Source organism: Lytechinus variegatus, chromosome 6 (genome assembly GCF_018143015.1).
Source record: "Lytechinus variegatus isolate NC3 chromosome 6, Lvar_3.0, whole genome shotgun sequence".
NCBI lineage: Eukaryota > Metazoa > Echinodermata > Echinoidea > Temnopleuroida > Toxopneustidae > Lytechinus > Lytechinus variegatus.
The window spans coordinates 38522315-38539465 of record NC_054745.1 but is presented as its reverse complement, the minus strand read 5'-3'; the positions used below and the strand labels follow the sequence as shown (position 1 = coordinate 38539465).

The 17151-nt window shown below is 37.7% G+C and overlaps 1 protein-coding gene across 1 annotated transcript; it reads left to right on the top strand.

The window, feature by feature from the left end:
* Positions 1–25: 25 nt before the first annotated feature.
* On the top strand, positions 26–7576 carry LOC121417804. Its single transcript, XM_041611540.1, has 4 exons — positions 26–245; positions 3143–3298; positions 5299–5436; positions 7230–7576. The coding sequence occupies exons 1-4, from the start codon at positions 179–181 to the stop codon at positions 7574–7576; spliced, it is 708 nt and encodes a 235-aa protein (XP_041467474.1). The 5' UTR covers positions 26–178.
* Positions 7577–17151: the final 9575 nt, after the last annotated feature.

The following is a 17151-nucleotide window of genomic DNA, read 5'->3' as shown; positions in this document are numbered from 1 at the left end:
CCCCTTTAATTGGTATGGAGTCTGCTGCGTTTGCGTGACAGTGTCATCTGCTTTGTGCGACTCTTTTCTGCTGGCACTTTAGCTATCAGAGCCCGGATTCAGGCGTTCAAAGTAAGATGTGTGTGAAGATCAGTCGTCTTTATTCTCTCATTATTTTACTAATCCAGCAAAAGACACCATGCATCGACTCTTAATATTGACCGCCTTTGTTTTGTTGCTGTTCATATTTGCTTCAGCTAAAGCTGGTGAGTACAATATGCCAATTTCTTTGCAAAACTTAAAGGTTAAGTCCACCTCAGGAAAAATGTTGATATGGATCCATAAACATGATAAAGAAAAATCAGACAATCATAGTGCTGAAAATTTCATCAAAATCAGATGTAAGATAAGAAAGTTATATCATTTGAAAGTTTCGCTTATTTTTCACAAAATAGTTATATGCACAATTTAGTCTCATGCAAAGGAGAGAAACGATGATTTCCCTCACTATTTCTTTTGTTTTTTGTATTGTTTGAATTATTCAATATTTCTATTTTTACAGATTTGACAACAAAGACCATCTTGACTGAACCATAACATGTTAAACAATGGTAAATCCACATGTTCAGGGAGAAATAAAACATTGTTTCAGAAGACAATGAGGAGAAAATTTCATATAATGAAATACAAAAGTAATAGTGAGTGGGTGATGTCATCAGTTACCTCATTTGCATACCGACCAACAGTTCATATATCCGCTCTGTGACATGAAGCAACATTTAAAAATGTCATAACTTTTTCATTTTACATCCTATTTGATGAAATTTTCAGTGTTATGTTTGTTGGATATTTATTTTTTTATTCCAATCAACTCTTTTTGCTAGGATGGACTTTGCCTTCAACTATAACAATCCATGTCCTCTGTGTCTTTCTCTGTCGTCAATTTAATTCATGTTTTTTTTTTATTCGTTTTCGATAAATAAAAACAAAGATCCGCCTTGACCCCCCCCCCTCCTCTTTAAGATTCACTCTTGTTACGCTTTAAAAACAATTTTACCCAATATTGGGTAGAAAGGGAACATGCATGTTTGCTGTGTATTTTCCACCCATATTAGGCTTTTTTAACCCAACATTGCGTTTTGTTTTTTACAAGATCAACATGCATGTCCTCATTTTACCCTATATTGGGTAAAATAAAATAAATCTTTTTTTTTTACTTTTTTTTTTTGGGGGGGGGGTAATTGTATTGACACTGATTTTTTGCTGATTCACTTGTAAAAAAATCAAATCATGAGTAGTCCATTTGCCAGAAAAAAAATTGCAATAAAAAAACCCCGTTTATTCGGACCTCATTTTCTCTTCCAAAATTCTTGGACAAAATCTTTTTGAAAGGCATTCCCTTATCTGAGGAAAAACCAACCTTTGATTGTAATGTTTGAACTTGCATTTTTTTTCGCTTGATAAACACGATAAAGACAATAAGATGTCTGACGATTTTTTATTGTAAGTATAATAGCATGCACCATTACCATGTTGTTAATGTATAGAAAACATGCGCGTTACCATGAATACTACATGCATGTATACAATAAATTATGTTACTACCTTGTCGTAGTTCATGCAAATCTGAAACGATATTTTCGTCGAAAGATTGTTATCGATAATAAAAATCGTCGTTGGAGCCAAGGCTTTGTTTACTTTTTATTTGTTCTAAATCGACACATACACATTAATGATATTATAATTAGAGACTCACTAGCAAAGTGCCAGCTCCATTAAATTTATCAAGCCATAACTTACAACGTACCGACCTGATATCCACTTTCAGTTTGAGATACTACTTTCCCAGATAGCTTGTACAAATGAAAGTTTTAGAATTTAATTTTTCGCAGCAAAGGAATACAAACAAGTTGATGTAAATGAAAGTGAAGTTATCATTAGATTATCATTAGATTTAAATTACTGCAACAGTTTACTCTATAGGATGCCCGATTTCCAAATTAACAGATTACAAGTAATTCAAAACACTGCAGCACGACTAGTCACCCGTACTAAAAAACATTCCCACATCACACCTGTCTTAAAATTACTACATTGGCTCCGAGTCCAGTCACGTGTAATGTTTAAAGTACTGCTTGTAACTTATCAATGCCTCCATGCAATGGCTCCAAAACATCTTATTGATTGTTTAGTTGAGTATGTGCCCTCTCGTAATCTTCGATCAGCTCAAAGGATCTTTTAAATTGTCCTAGTGTTCACACCAAGTTTTATGGAGAACGATCCTTTGCCCTTCACTTTGGAATACCACCCCATCACATGTAAAGAACTCTTCTCCACCCAAGTTTAAATCCACTTTGAAGACATATTTATTCAAAAAGACTTAAATGAGTTAATGCCACAATTTCCAGCAAATTCCTCATCTTTTCTTTGCCTTTTTCTGTCTCCTTCAAAAGCGCATAGGGACGCATTTGGCAGTGATATGCGCTATATACATGATATAAGCATGTTGGTACTATTATTATTATTTAAGGCAAAAATGTGTGACAATTTTAATTCATTGTAGATATTCTAGATTGCAGCCTTGAAAAGGGGTCTCATGAAAAAGTAAACAACAAACAGGTTTGAAAATAAATCTAAAATCATTCAAGACATGATAATTAGTAGGAATTGGTAACTATCTACACTTTAAAAAAAGTTTACCCAATACTTGGTAAAATAGGAACATGCATGTTGGTTGGGTATTAAGATATCAAATATTTTGTAAAGTTTACGCAATGTTGCGTTAAAATTCACCCTTAAAACATGCATTTTGTCTAATATGGAGTAAAAAATTACCCAGCAAACATGCATGTTCCCTTTCTACTCAATATTGGATAAAATTGTACTCAAGTGATTTTGTAGTGTAGAAATATATTCTCCGTGTAAGCTTTAGTCTTCCCCAAATCAGTTACATAGAGGGAAAAACAGACAATAATGCAGAAAACTTGACTTTTAGAAGCAGATTATCATCATCACACATGCCATTTATTCCAAATGCACATTATTCTAGTCCTTGGCTTGTAAAAATGGATTTGATTTAAAAAAAAGGCGCGTAAAGGCCAAAATATCGCTATAGTTAGTACAGTTCTTCTTTTTGTCGTGATTATTCATTTTACCCATGTAGGCAGTTTAGATGACAATGACGAGTGTCCTCCAGTCGTTCGATTTGGGAAGGAACTGAAGCAAACGCATACTTATCGCAGAGATACCAAACGCTCTTACGGAAAGCCTGGCACTGAGTCTAGCCATGAAGTGAAAAAGAAGTCTTGTGAGATATCTGGTAAAGTGTTGATATTCTCCTCTCAAACCCCGCTTTATTGTTTCAATATATCTCGAATTGGTCGGAAAGCGGAAGAAACTATCTCCTCAACTCTGTAAATGAAACCATTTTTGACTAGCCACTTAAAACCAACTATAAGTCCCCAAAAATGAAGTTTTAGATTTGATTGAGTTTGAAGAAAAGCCTGATATTCTACACTTTAAAATGATATATGACTTGCCGAAATTGATCGAAAATTAACCCACACAAGAATTTGATTCAACTAATAAAGAGCACCAGAAATGAGAAAACAATTTAAGTTAGGACTTCACTAAAGCATGATACGTGCACTATGCGCAATCTCAATGACGCTTCAAATTAGTCCGCACAAAAAATTGTGTTTAAAAAATTGTATCCTCTATCTCTAATTTTAATCAACAGCATGGAGGATTACAAATCATAAATACTGAGGCATATCACAGACGCTCTGCGCAAAAACTCGCTTGTAAATATATAATAAATCTCATTCTCATTTCAGGGAATAGTGAGAGAATTTTAACAAAAAATACAAAAGAAATGCGAATATGCCAATTGTATCACGAACCAATGTTATACATATTTTTCTGCGCAATCCGGTTTTGAAATCGAAATTTCAAACTCGTGTTTGCTCATCAATCTGTAAAGTGCTCGTCACACATTTTGTATCAAATTAGAGAAGAATAATTGAATTATATGAATTTTTAATAAGATATCATAATTCATTTTCGTTTGAAGGAAAAAAGGACACTGGTATCCCGGTTTCCGTTTTTGGGTACGCACAATACAGTAAACCTTTCCTTATCATGCTTATAGCATATTGTTGGCTCTGAGGTGACTAGCCACCGTATACATCCGTAATTTCGAAGCTTCGTTATTCTAAATGTTCGGATATTCCTAAGGTTCGTTAATCCGAATGCGAAATAAGGTTCGTTGTTCCGAAGGTTCGACAATCCGAAAACAAAATGAGGATCGTTGATCCGAAGGTTCGTTAATCCGACTACGAAATGAGGTTCGTTGATCATTTCGTTTTCGGACTAACGAACCTTCGGAATTACGCCTCTATTTCCTTTTCGGATAAACGAACCCGGAATTACACCGCAAATGTTCGGATTGACGAACCCTTTTTCGTTTTCGGATTAACGAACATCGAGGTAAAGGCAATTTACGTGTTGCAGAATTACGAACCTTCGAAATTAAGAACCTAAATCGGAATTACGAAGTGTTACCACTAGCCACATCTGAGAAATGATAATAATTAGGTACATAGAATGCCCTTATTGGAAATAACAAGTTCGACATAGTGTCAACAAATCGTCAGAATGTGAAAATGTACCATGTTGATGGAGTAATTGTCCTAATTGGGACTTGTTACTAGAGTCAAGACTTCACACTTGTCATATTAAACGATTTCAATACGGGCTTTGTGTGTAGTACCTAGTATTCAACACCTCTTATGTTCTATTCCATCCCAACACATCTTCCTGAAAATAGAAAAAAAATAAACGAGCACAACATTTTCTGTTTCATTAAAGCATTATTAATGAAATGAGAGCAAATTTAAATCGCTACGAAATATATATCGCCTATCTAATAAATCGATGATACAATAACGGTACATACAAATAAGGGAGTCACTGATGTCAAAAACTCAACAATTTTCAGCAATTACTCTGAGAATTCCATAATTCCCCTTTTCCTCAAAAAACCCCATAGGAACGAGCAAATGAGTTGTGGATTTCACTTATAAGTCTATAACCCTAATCACATTGAAAAATGACGCGAGTGTAATGTAGAATTACACTTCTCTCCATTTATGCAAGCATCATTCATAAAACGACCCGTGAAACAAGGAGCAGTGATTTTTTTTTTACTGACCAACCCGCTTTGGGCCAATTAGATGCACGGATTACGGTAGCTCATAACAGGTAATGAGTGAAAAATCACTGACTATTTGGGGTTTTTTCTAATTAAATGCTCCACAGATAAGGATTGGGATCCCTGCACTGGTACTGTGGCCAAGGAGAGCTGTGGATTGCATGGGGTCTGCACGAATGGGACGCTCAGCGGTTATGATTGCCTGTGCGAATGTGATCACCAAGGTACACACTGTTCTTCAATAAGTAAGTGAAGAATGTAGAAAATTACTCAATGTCGCACAGTGTGGCAAAGCGTGTTCAAAGTGTGTTCACAGTGTGTTCATAATGTACTCATAACATGTTCACAGTGTGTTCACAGTATGTTGTGTTCATAGTGTGTTCATAGCATGTTCACAGTGTGCTCACAGTGTGTTTACAGTGTGTCACAATGTGTTCATAGTGTTTCATGTTGTGTTCACAGTGTGTTTGTAGTTTGTTCACAGTGTGGTCACAGTGATTTCACTTTTAGTGAATATGCACTTCATTGCCTTCTGTCACAAACCCTTGTTGTGACTTATTCCTCTCAAACTTTCCGCATTCTCTTTTACTTCTTTTTATATCTCTCTCTCTCTCTCTCACACATACATATACACACACACCCTCACACACACATTTAAGAACAAGGTGGAATTCCTTTTAAATTGGGGAAATAAAAAAATCGTTTCCTCTCTGACATATTTCATGAGATTCAGTTAATTAGCTATTAGCATATTTTTTTCCGAATAACCATAGTATATGCACGTTGCTGACATTTGTATATTCTTTATGCTATTTCCAGTAACATGAAACTGCAAAAAACTAGATTTCTGTGATCACCAATCAACCTTAAAAACTCTCAGCCTAACACGATTGAAAGGCATTAATTTGGGTCATTACACGACTTATTCAAACCGTCTAATTGCAAGTCATTAACCCCATTTATAACTGTCATTAACCCCCCTCAATATTTTATTCTTCCATTCTCTTTACAAAATGATCATGTTTTAATAAAATAAAGTGTGTCGAGGTGTTTTCAGACAGCGCTAACTATATGTACATCAAAGTGATTGGTTAACATTGGTTTGACTTTTTAAAAATCTGAGCAAGAAGGTCACACTTGTCACCTGTGTCTGTAGTATGTTACAAAAATGAAGCCCAGAAAAAATTCGTTCGAAAATAATTATTAAGTGCTTCAAAAAAATTGAAAATATAAAGTGACTGGAAACACCATCTTAATTTCATCCCATACACATATGTGTACTATTTAGGTGTCCATAAGACGCCTATTTACAAAATCGGGTTTGCCTTGTAGTTTTAGCTTTTCATTCTCAATTATGGTTGTTTTCAGGGTTTATTAGTTCTAATACTTGCTCTTGTACACATGTTTCATCTTGGTATGAGAATTTTTAAATCAGCTGCTCACAAAGTTAAACAATACCTTTAAGAGGGGGGTGGGGGTAAAGCGAACTTGTTTCTTCCAGTGACCTGATTTTAGATAAAATCTTTTTTCTTCAAAATATGAAATAAACGAGGCACGCTCCATGTGCTTAGTTGCATGCAGGTAACGGCAAATTTTGTATATTTTATGTCAGGACGACATGAATATTTTATTTTGTTTTATCCTGGCTTTTTTGTTATTTCTCCATTTATGTGATTCTACCAATTTATCGTTCTTAATAGTCCGATCTCTTCGCATTTACTACGGGGAAACTATCTTCAACGCACCAATTCTTATGAAAATGCAAGTCAAATCACAATGTCGAGCTTACGTGGCTTTTGTCGAAAGTTGTTGGACCGGGACGGCATCGGAATCTCTGGACTCTGGACAACGACGCGTTTGCAATTGCTCGTCCCGTACGTGCAAATCTTCGGAAAATCTGCCGTCCCGGTCCGCCAACTATCAACAAGACCCTCTCAGTTCTCTATTTATGGTTTGACTTGCATTTTAAAGGAATCGATGAGTTGTGTAAAGAGTTTCCCCGAAGTAAATGCGAAAATTACCTATTTTTGTTTTCTAGTACTGGATCTACCAAGGCTAGGATCTCCACTGGGGATGACTGATGGCCGGATAAGTGCTGCTCAAATACGGCTGTTGTCTCAGAAAAGGTGCATCGAGGTTGCTAACCCTGGCCTTGTGTGTGAAGATATCATGCGTTTCCATACCAGGATGAAGTATTACATTTCCAGTTTCGCGCGAAGCAACATCTTCGCGGAGGTTGATTTGAAATGCCCGCATAGAATCACGGCGATTGATTCCATATTGGTCAAGGGGAAACTGCCGCATTTCCGTTTGTCCTTTAGTGACGTCACTGGGGAACAATTCTATGACGCTATGGACGCATGTACCAATAAAACTAAGGTATAAAATCGGGGCAGATGGGGAATTTTGCAAAGGGGGGGGGAGGATTTTTTGTACTGGAAAAAATTGACAAGCAAGAAAGAAAAAATGAACTAATAAAACAGAGTTATAAAACCAGAGGCGGATCCAGGATTTTTCAGGGAGTGTGTGTGTGTGGGGGGGGGGTGTTGCACTCACAAATGTAATAAAACCTTACCGACAGATGTAATAACGCCCACAAATGCAATAACACTTTACCCACAAATGTAATAATTTCACCTACAAATGCACTTTTCGTGCGGGATTGAAATGAATCCAATGACCGGGGTAATAATATGCTGTAACGCGCTTTGGGCCAATCTGGGAAAAGCGCTTTATAAAAATTGGCTATTATTATTATTATTAATAATAATGCACTTTACCCACAAATGTAATAATTTTTGATCGCCCACAAATGTAATAATAACCTTACCCACAAATGTAATAAATTTGAAGGGATTTTTGGCGAATCCGTTCTAAACTAAAATCCTATAGTAATGGGTTCATATAGCACAAAAGTGCAAAGTATTTTTTTTTAGACCCGGTAAATAAAACATTATAGTCCAAGTCCAAAGTCTTTTTCCAAACCCGGTGGTGTTAATAATTATGATATATGTCCAAAGTCTTTTTTCCAGACCCGGTTGTTTCAAAAATTATAATATAAGTCCAAAGTCTTTTATCCAGACCCGGTTGTTTCAAAAATTATAATATAAGTCCAAAGTCTTTTTTCAGACCCGATTGTTTCATGAACTATAATATAAGTCCAATGTCTTTTTTCCAGACCCGGTTAATTAAAAAATTATAATGCAAGTCTAAACTCTTTTTTTCAGACCCGGTTAATAAAACATTATAGCCCAAGTCCAAAGTCTTTATCTAGACCAAGTTGTTTTAATAATCATAATATACGTCCAAAGTCTTTTTTCCAGACCCGGTTGTTTCAAAAATTATAATATAAGTCAAAAGTCTTTTTTTCAGACCCGGTTGTTTCAAGAACTATAATATAAGTCCAAGGGTTTTTTTTCCTGACCCGGTTAATTAAAAACTTATAATGCAAGTCCAAAGTCTTCTTTCAGACCCGGTTGTTTAAAAAAATTAATATAAGTCCAAAGACTTTTTCCAGACCCAGTTATTTAAACATTTTTGGTATAAGTCCAAAGTCTTTTTCCAGACCCGGTTAATTAAAAATCATAATGCAAGTCCAAAGTCTTTTTTTCAGACCCGGTTGTTTCAATTATTACAATATAAGTCCAAAGTCTTTTTTCTAGACCCGATTGTTTCAAAAATTATAATATACATCCAAAGTCTTCAATTATTACAATATGGCAGAGGTAAAAATGGCAGAGGTAATAATGGCAAAGGAGAAACGTGGCAGAGGTAAAATGGCAGAGGTAAAAATGGCAGAGGTAAAAATGGCAGAGGTAAAAATGGCAGAGGTAAAGATCATGACATGCTACATCAACAAGAAAAAGACATAGCCATTCCTGTTAATATCAGTCATGATTATTGACCTTAAATGGCTCCTATCGACGTAATGAGTATTATGAATTGATTTGATATTATTTTGATATTTTTCATCATTTTAGGTCTATATTTTATCGTTGATATGATTAAACTCTAACATTTTCATGCCAAAATGATTTGAATTAGTGAGTTATAAAAGGATTTACTTTGGCCAGTTCGTATAGTAGAATAGCACTTCATCACATAAATACCAAAGGAAATTTTTAATGTAAACACGAATGTGCGCTACCATTAACACACTGAAACAGACAAGATCGGGATTTCTTTGAACCACTTGCAAAACTTGGATAACGGAAAACAACAAAACATTGTTGGTAACACTGGCCTAAATCCCGGGGGATGGGGGATGTATCCCCCCACACTTTTCGAGGGGGGGGGATGGCCTGTACAAACACCCCCCACACTTTTTATGAAAGAAAGGGGAAAAAATCACAAGGGAAAATTGTTTTATGGTGAAAATTGTTCCTGACATATCGCTTAACAAATAAAACAATATTATTGAATCATAAAGTGCAAATAAACAGCAAGTTCACCATTTCCAAACGAAATACTTACGTTCTTATTATAACGTTGAAGAGAAACCCCCATTATTTCAAATTCATCAATGTTGGGGTCTTTGGGAAGAGATTAAGATGGAATGTCCAAAAAAAATGAATGTACTCTCTAATAAAATCATTAAACCATCATGGGGTAAGAAGATAATAATATTGGAGGGGTATTTGCCATATGGACATACAGTGGCGTAAGTACGGGGGGGGCATGGAGGGCACGTGCCTCCCCCCCAAAAAAAAAAAAAAAAACGGGGAAAAGGAAAAAGGAGAAAAGAGGGAGAAAGGAGGAGAAACATAGTGAGAAAGAAGGAAATATTATTCATAATAATGTTATATTATTTTATAATTATGTTATGATGTTGTTACGTTACATAAAAAACAATCTTCTAATTACTTTATCAAATATAATTTGCCCAGGGCCTACGTCTTCATTGTTCCAGGTGCTCGCATTGTCTTTTTACTGAGATATATAATCCTGTTGTACTAAAACATCCCATTTTCAAGTCAATATAAACCAAATATATTTCCTACCACTTGAGTCATCATTGTTTAATGTAGTGATATATGCTTCTTTTTCATGACTCAAAAAGTGATTGCCAAAAGTTAAGGTCTTCGTATATAATTATGAAACATTTCTTGTCCGTGATTACGTTCGCATTAGTGGATTGGTGAGATATGTCTGCTCTTCATGAATTCATAAAATCAGTCCTTAAAATGTTCCTTCTGATGATCTGAATATCAAAAATTTTCAACTCGCGCTTCGCGCTCGCATCGTTTGGTTAATGAAATATATATGGTCCTAGTTAATTCCTCCAAATACCTTACAATGCGCCACTTCAAGTTTGAATTATCAAAATTTTTAGCTCGCGCTTCGCCCTCGCAATTACCTTTGTCATTTTTACCTCCGCCACTTTACCTTTGACATCTTCACCTCTACCATTTTTGCCTTTGCCATTTTTACCTCTGACATTTTTACCTCAGACATTTTTACACCGAGCCGCATATTCATGACATATTTGTTTGTTGTGCATCCCATGGGTGGAGGGGGCACGGGCCGGATATTCCCCTACCAATATCATAACTTTGCCATTTTTACCTCTGCCAATTTTGCCTTTGCCATTTTTACCTCTGCCATTTTTACCTCTGCCATTTTTACCTTTGCCATTTTTACACCGAGCCGCATATTCATGACATATTTGTTTGTTGTGCATCCCAAGGGTGGAGGGGGCACGGGCCGGATATTCCCCTACCAATATCATAACTTTGCCATTTTTACCTTTGCCATTTTTACCTTTGCCATTTTTACCTCTGCCATGTTTACCTCTGCCATTTTTACACCGAGCCGCATATTCATGACATATTTCCAAACATTCATTAGGTATTTGTTGCAGGTAGATATGGCCTATTAGCGCCGGCTATTACGAGGATCGTCAGGATTTTGATACCAGATTCGCATATCAGTCAATTCATCTCACTGGCAGTTGAATTCTATGGGTCAATTGAAGGTAAATACAGGAATTTAAATCTAGAAATCAATAGCGTCGATGCAAAATGGTCATAATGATCAATGGAAATGAACAGCAATGTGCCTGTCGATCGAGAAATATATGAATGTGACCATCTTCAAGTGGTAAAAACAGAAAAAAAAACCAAGAAGGAAAATGTAGAGAGAAGAAAAGAGATCATGAAAAAAGGGAGCTATAGATTGTAAAACTCTGTTTTATCCATGCTGGCCGAGCAGTAAAAAAAAATGTCGTCATAAACCGCCCCACTCTGGCAAGTACTATTTTTCCCGAGGGGCGAAGCCCCGAGGGATCATATAGTAGTTTTGCCAGTCCAACCGAGGATTAATAATTCCCACTATGCTTTCGAATGAAACGCCTGATATATTTGTTTTATATCCTACTTTGAATAATTTATATCCAAAATCTATGTGCTGAGCTTGCAAAGTCCGGTTAGTTGAGTTGAATTACTTTTCTCTGAGCCATCGCGCTCAGCGGAACGCAGATTGGTGCCTGCGCCGACGCATCGCTGGACTTGCCTGGGAGAGAGACCGCGCTGGCCGGTACGCCCGAGAGTTTAGCTAGATATCCAGTTTTGTGAAATAATGACGTCAGACCTCGATATATCCAAAAATACATCGAGGTCTGACGTCACGCAACATCACGGTTGAAATATACTCGGTCACATGATGCTACTTGAACCAATCACTATACGGAATTTACTCAATGTAGGATATAATATCAAATACCCTTCATGACAAAGTTCAGCTAACGTGGCCAAGGAGAATTTTTGGTTGTCTGTCAAGCTGACAAGACGTGTTTTGTTCGAGCTCCGCTAATTTGGACTTAATTTTGGTGTTATCGTTCGAGTTTCATTATAATTTTTATATCAGTCTACTGGACTTATATATCTTAATCCTTCTATCATCATCAAAAGTGTTAAAACGTCGAATTCGTCGTAAAATTTCAGTTTTTAGAGAGATTTTTCTTCAATATTTGCATCTTCTTTCGCGTAAATTGCTTTGACAACGGGCATGCGCTACGCGGGGATCATCTCTGCGCCCACTGACAATGACAATGACAATGACAATGACAATGACAATGACAATGATTTATTTACCCATGTCACCCTAATTCGGGTATTGGGGATATTATCATATAGAACATAACATATTCAAAATCATTTCAATTATATTTACAAAGTATTTACAAATATATACAATCACATGTTACAGAGTAATTGAATAAATACTACATGAAATTACTTTAGAGACGTAAAAGTAAAAGGAATGATGTGTCTCTAAATCAATTGGTGAGAGAAGGAGGAGAGACAAAATAGGAAAAGAAGGAAAAACAAAAGGGGAAGAGAGAGAGAAAAAAGAAAAGAACAAAAAGACAAATGATTGTAATAACAATAATTTTTAAAACAAACAGTACTAACAATGATAATAAATAAATACGAATGAATGCGTGTTATAGAATTGAAAAAGTTGGAACTGCAATGCTAAGGCACCGATATGTGTATTTAACGTGGTTATATATATAATTATATTGGACTTTGGCATAAAAATTGATAAAAATTTATTTTAAGAAATTAGAGAGAATTAAAATTTAATTTCTCCTTTACCTAATTATTGTTTATTTACATATATACATGAACGTGTTTTCAAATAGAAAATGTTAACATAAATATTTTATTTGTTTATTTATTAAACTTATCCATTATAATGCTACAAAATTTTGATAAATTTATTAATGTTGACATTTTGGAAGAATTGAAAAGCTTAAACATCAACACCTGCGCTCATGTGTGTGTCTGGATTTACGCGGACATCGACACCTGTTGTCAGTGACGTCATAATGGAATTCTTCCTGTCAATGGCCCATATCCTCTATTTTTAGCAACTTGGACCTAGTATTATGAAGGCAACTTATCATCGTGTTTCTGCATGACGATTTCAAAGACGTTTCTGCCAAAAGAGATCAACTATCAAGTAAGATCTTTCCATTTATTCATCTTCATGTTAAACTTTTAATGCTTCATCAAATTAACTGGATACGTGAAAACATCCGTCATTATCGTCATCATCAACAACATCGTCGCCATATCCTTGTCTATAGACTATAGTCTTGTCTATAGACTATAGACTATACCAAACTCTTCCATTATGCCTATGACCTCATTGCTAATATGTTGCTTCGCTACATCTTTCTCTGCCTTATTATTGTATTTTCGATAATGCTACCCAAACCAAAGTTTCCGTGTGGCATCTGTGATAGGTCTGTCACCTGGAAGGCGCCAGCTATTGCTTGTAATAGCTGTGGTATATGGTACCACAAGAATTGTGTCAATATCAGTACCGCGGTCTTCAATGCCTTGGAAAAATTCAACGCAGACTGGATATGTTGCTCATGCGGTTTACCTCAATTCCATTCAAGTCTCTTTGAATCTTCAATACCTGACAGCATCTTAGACTCGGTGAACTCCGGTAGAGAGAGTCCTGTACCTGGTCATCCCCAGGCCTGTTCAACACCGCTACCAGATGCCCCAGACACGGTGCCCATGAGTGCTCAACAGAAAAACATTAGTGTGTTAGTAATTAACTGTCAAAGCATCAAGAATAAACTGGCCGAATTTTGGATAATCATTGAAACAGCAAAGCCCGACATCATAATCCTTACTGAAACATGGCTGAACTCGAACATCCTGAGCAGTGAGATCTTACCACAAGGTCTGCATTATGAGCTTTTCAGAAGAGATCGATCAGATGGCTATGGAGGTGTAGCAGTCGCTATCTCCAGGAGTTTTGATGCAAAACATCTTCACACTGCAGATGACTGTGAAGCACTGTTTATCGAGCTTAATATTACAGCCAACAGGAGTCGGAAGGAGTCCATCATTGTTGGAGCAGTCTACCGACCACCAAGCTCTCGGAATGACTACATGGAGAGTCTCTGCACCAACATAAGAAATGTGGCTCAACAACACAGAAAGTCTGTCCTTATGGATTGGAGGAGACTTCAATTTACCAGACATCGACTGGAGTGACTATGTGGTCACTGGCCACCGCAACACGCAATCAGTGAATAATGACATCTTCACTACAATCGTCGAAGCAGGTCTTGAGCAGATTGTCACCTTTCCCACTAGACTGGAACATACTCTCGACCTGTTCCTGACAAATAGACCAGCCTTCATCAACAATTGTCAGTCGATGCCTGGAATTGGTGACCATGACATCGTGTGTATCAACACCGACATCATACCACGCAGACGCAAACCTGCCAAACGCAAGATCTATCTGTGGGACAAGGCCAACATGGAGGATGTCCGTAAAGGAGGTGAAAGGATGGCTGAAGAATTCTTTAGCAAATACGACGCGTCCTCATCGGTAAATGAGATGTGGTCATCCATTAAAACAGAATTACAGGAAATACTTGACAAACATGTTCCATCAAAATTCACCACTCAAAGATACAATCAACCCTGGGTCAACAGGAAAGTTAAGAGGTTAAGTAGACAGAAACAAAGAGCCTACAACAAGGCCCGCTCATACTGTGGTCCGAGGAAGGCACGGATGTGGGAGAAATTCATCTCACTGAAGAGGAAAACGCAGAAAGCTTGTAAGGAGGCCTACGAGACATACATAAACAACATCATTTGTCCTGATCTTCGATCTAACCCCAAAAGATTCTGGAGCTACATCTCAAGCAAGCGCTGTGATAGTAATGGCATCTCCCCCCTTCGTGGACCAACTGGCGCAACTTTCACCAGCAGTAAGGACAAGGCAAACCTCCTCAACGACCAATTTTCATCAGTCTTCAACAACGTTGACGAGGACAGGGAGCCCATCCCCAACCTTGGTCCTAGTCCGTACCCCCGCCTATCGCACATTGACGTCACTTCAAATGGAATAATCAAACTCCTTAAGAAACTAAACCCACACAAAGCATCTGGACCCGACAACATTCCTCCCCGACTTCTGAAAGAACTCGCAGATATTCTTGGTCCCGTTCTTGCCACTCTTTACCAGGCATCAATTGACACTGGCATTCTACCAGAGGCATGGAAATCTGCTAATGTAACACCCATCTATAAGAAAGGGGACAAGAGTTTACCATCCAACTACCGCCCGATCTCTTTGACCATCATATGCTGTAAGATCCTAGAGCATATCATCCACAGCACCATAATGGGCCATCTTGATGTTCATAAGATTCTCACTGATGTGCAACATGGCTTCAGGAAGGCAAGATCTTGTGAGTCCCAGCTGATCCTAACCGTGGACGACCTTGCTCGCAACATCGACGCATGTGTCCAGACTGATGTGATTCTGCTTGACTTTGCCAAGGCTTTTGACAAGGTGCCCCATCCTCATCTTTTACGTAAGCTAGAGTACTACGGTCTCTCCGGCAGCCTCTTGACGTGGATCAGAAATTTCCTTCATGGCCGTACTCAGCGTGTAGTAATTGACGGGGAAAGTTCCGACATTGCACCAGTAACCTCAGGTGTACCCCAGGGCAGTGTACTTGGGCCGCTCCTTTTCCTGGTCTACATCAACGACCTTCCCAACTGTGTCTCCGATGGCACCAATATCAAGCTCTTTGCCGACGATACCATGGTGTATAGGGCCATCAACAGCCATGATGATGCAGTTCAGCTGCAACAAGATCTAAATGCACTACAAGAATGGGAAAGGAAATGGCTAATGGAATTTCATCCCGGGAAATGCCAGGTTCTTCATGTCTCCAAACGGAAGAAAAAAGACCGACATAGCCATACATATACAGTCCATGGAACTGAACTAAAGCCTGTTGAATCTGCCAAGTACTTGGGCGTTGAGATTTCGAGTGATCTCTCCTTTGACAGACACATTGACAACATTACTAAAAAGGGAATGAAGACACTTGGCTTCTTAAGGAGAAACTTGCCCGGTAAGTCATGCTCCAAGGAAACCAAAGCTGCCTGTTACAACACACTTGTTCGGCCTATCGTGGAGTACGCAAGTTGTGTGTGGGATCCCCACACCAGCAAAGCCATTTCCAAGGCAGAATCTGTGCAACGGAGTGCAGCTCGCTATGTGATGAACAATTACTCAAGACGATGTAGCGTCACAACCATGATTGATGCGCTTCAGTGGAAGACCCTGCAACATCGTAGAGCAGTGTCAAAGCTTACTATGATGTACCGAATCACCAACCATCTGATTGACATCCCCGAAGACCAGTTGGTACCGCTCAACACTCCAACCAGAGGCCACAGCAAGAGATTTCTAATCCCACGATCACGCACATCACTACTGAAGGATACGTTCTTCCCAAACACCATCCGTTTGTGGAACGGTCTACCTGAAAATGTGGTCATCTCACCATCGATCGACATCTTCAAGACACGAGTCAGAGATGTCGTCTTAAACTAACTCAAAATATGAGAACAATTTGTATATAGTGTATATGCGTTCGTTTTTGGACTTATTTTCATCGAGCTTTGCTACGAGCAACACGTTTAATTAGCCGATAGACAACCAACTGTTGTGCGACGATACTCCGTGGAGGTTTATGCACACTACTGGAAGAAGAAGAGATTACTTTGTCGAAAATTGATGAATCAAAAGAGCAGTTTCGTCCTTGGCTCTGGAAAAACGACATAATTGTACTTTAAAAAAAAAATCAGTTTCGAAACGTACGTTCATAAAATTGCTGTTCACCAATTTTCGACAAAGACCTATCAGCTGTTAAATGTATTTTTGACGGGCATTTTCAATACATTTACTGTGTTCTTAAATCCTTCGTGAGTCTGGGACCCAAAATTCGAAACTATATCAGGCCTGACGAAATAATCTTGTAAAATAAAAGCCACGATAATTATGTTTATCCTCTTTGCAGGGGAGGGGGGGGGGGGGCGAAACTAAATCCTACCGGTTCCTAACTTAATTGCAATGACATGTTTGAAAGAAGTCACGTCCTCGGCTATACGGTTCGTTGCAAC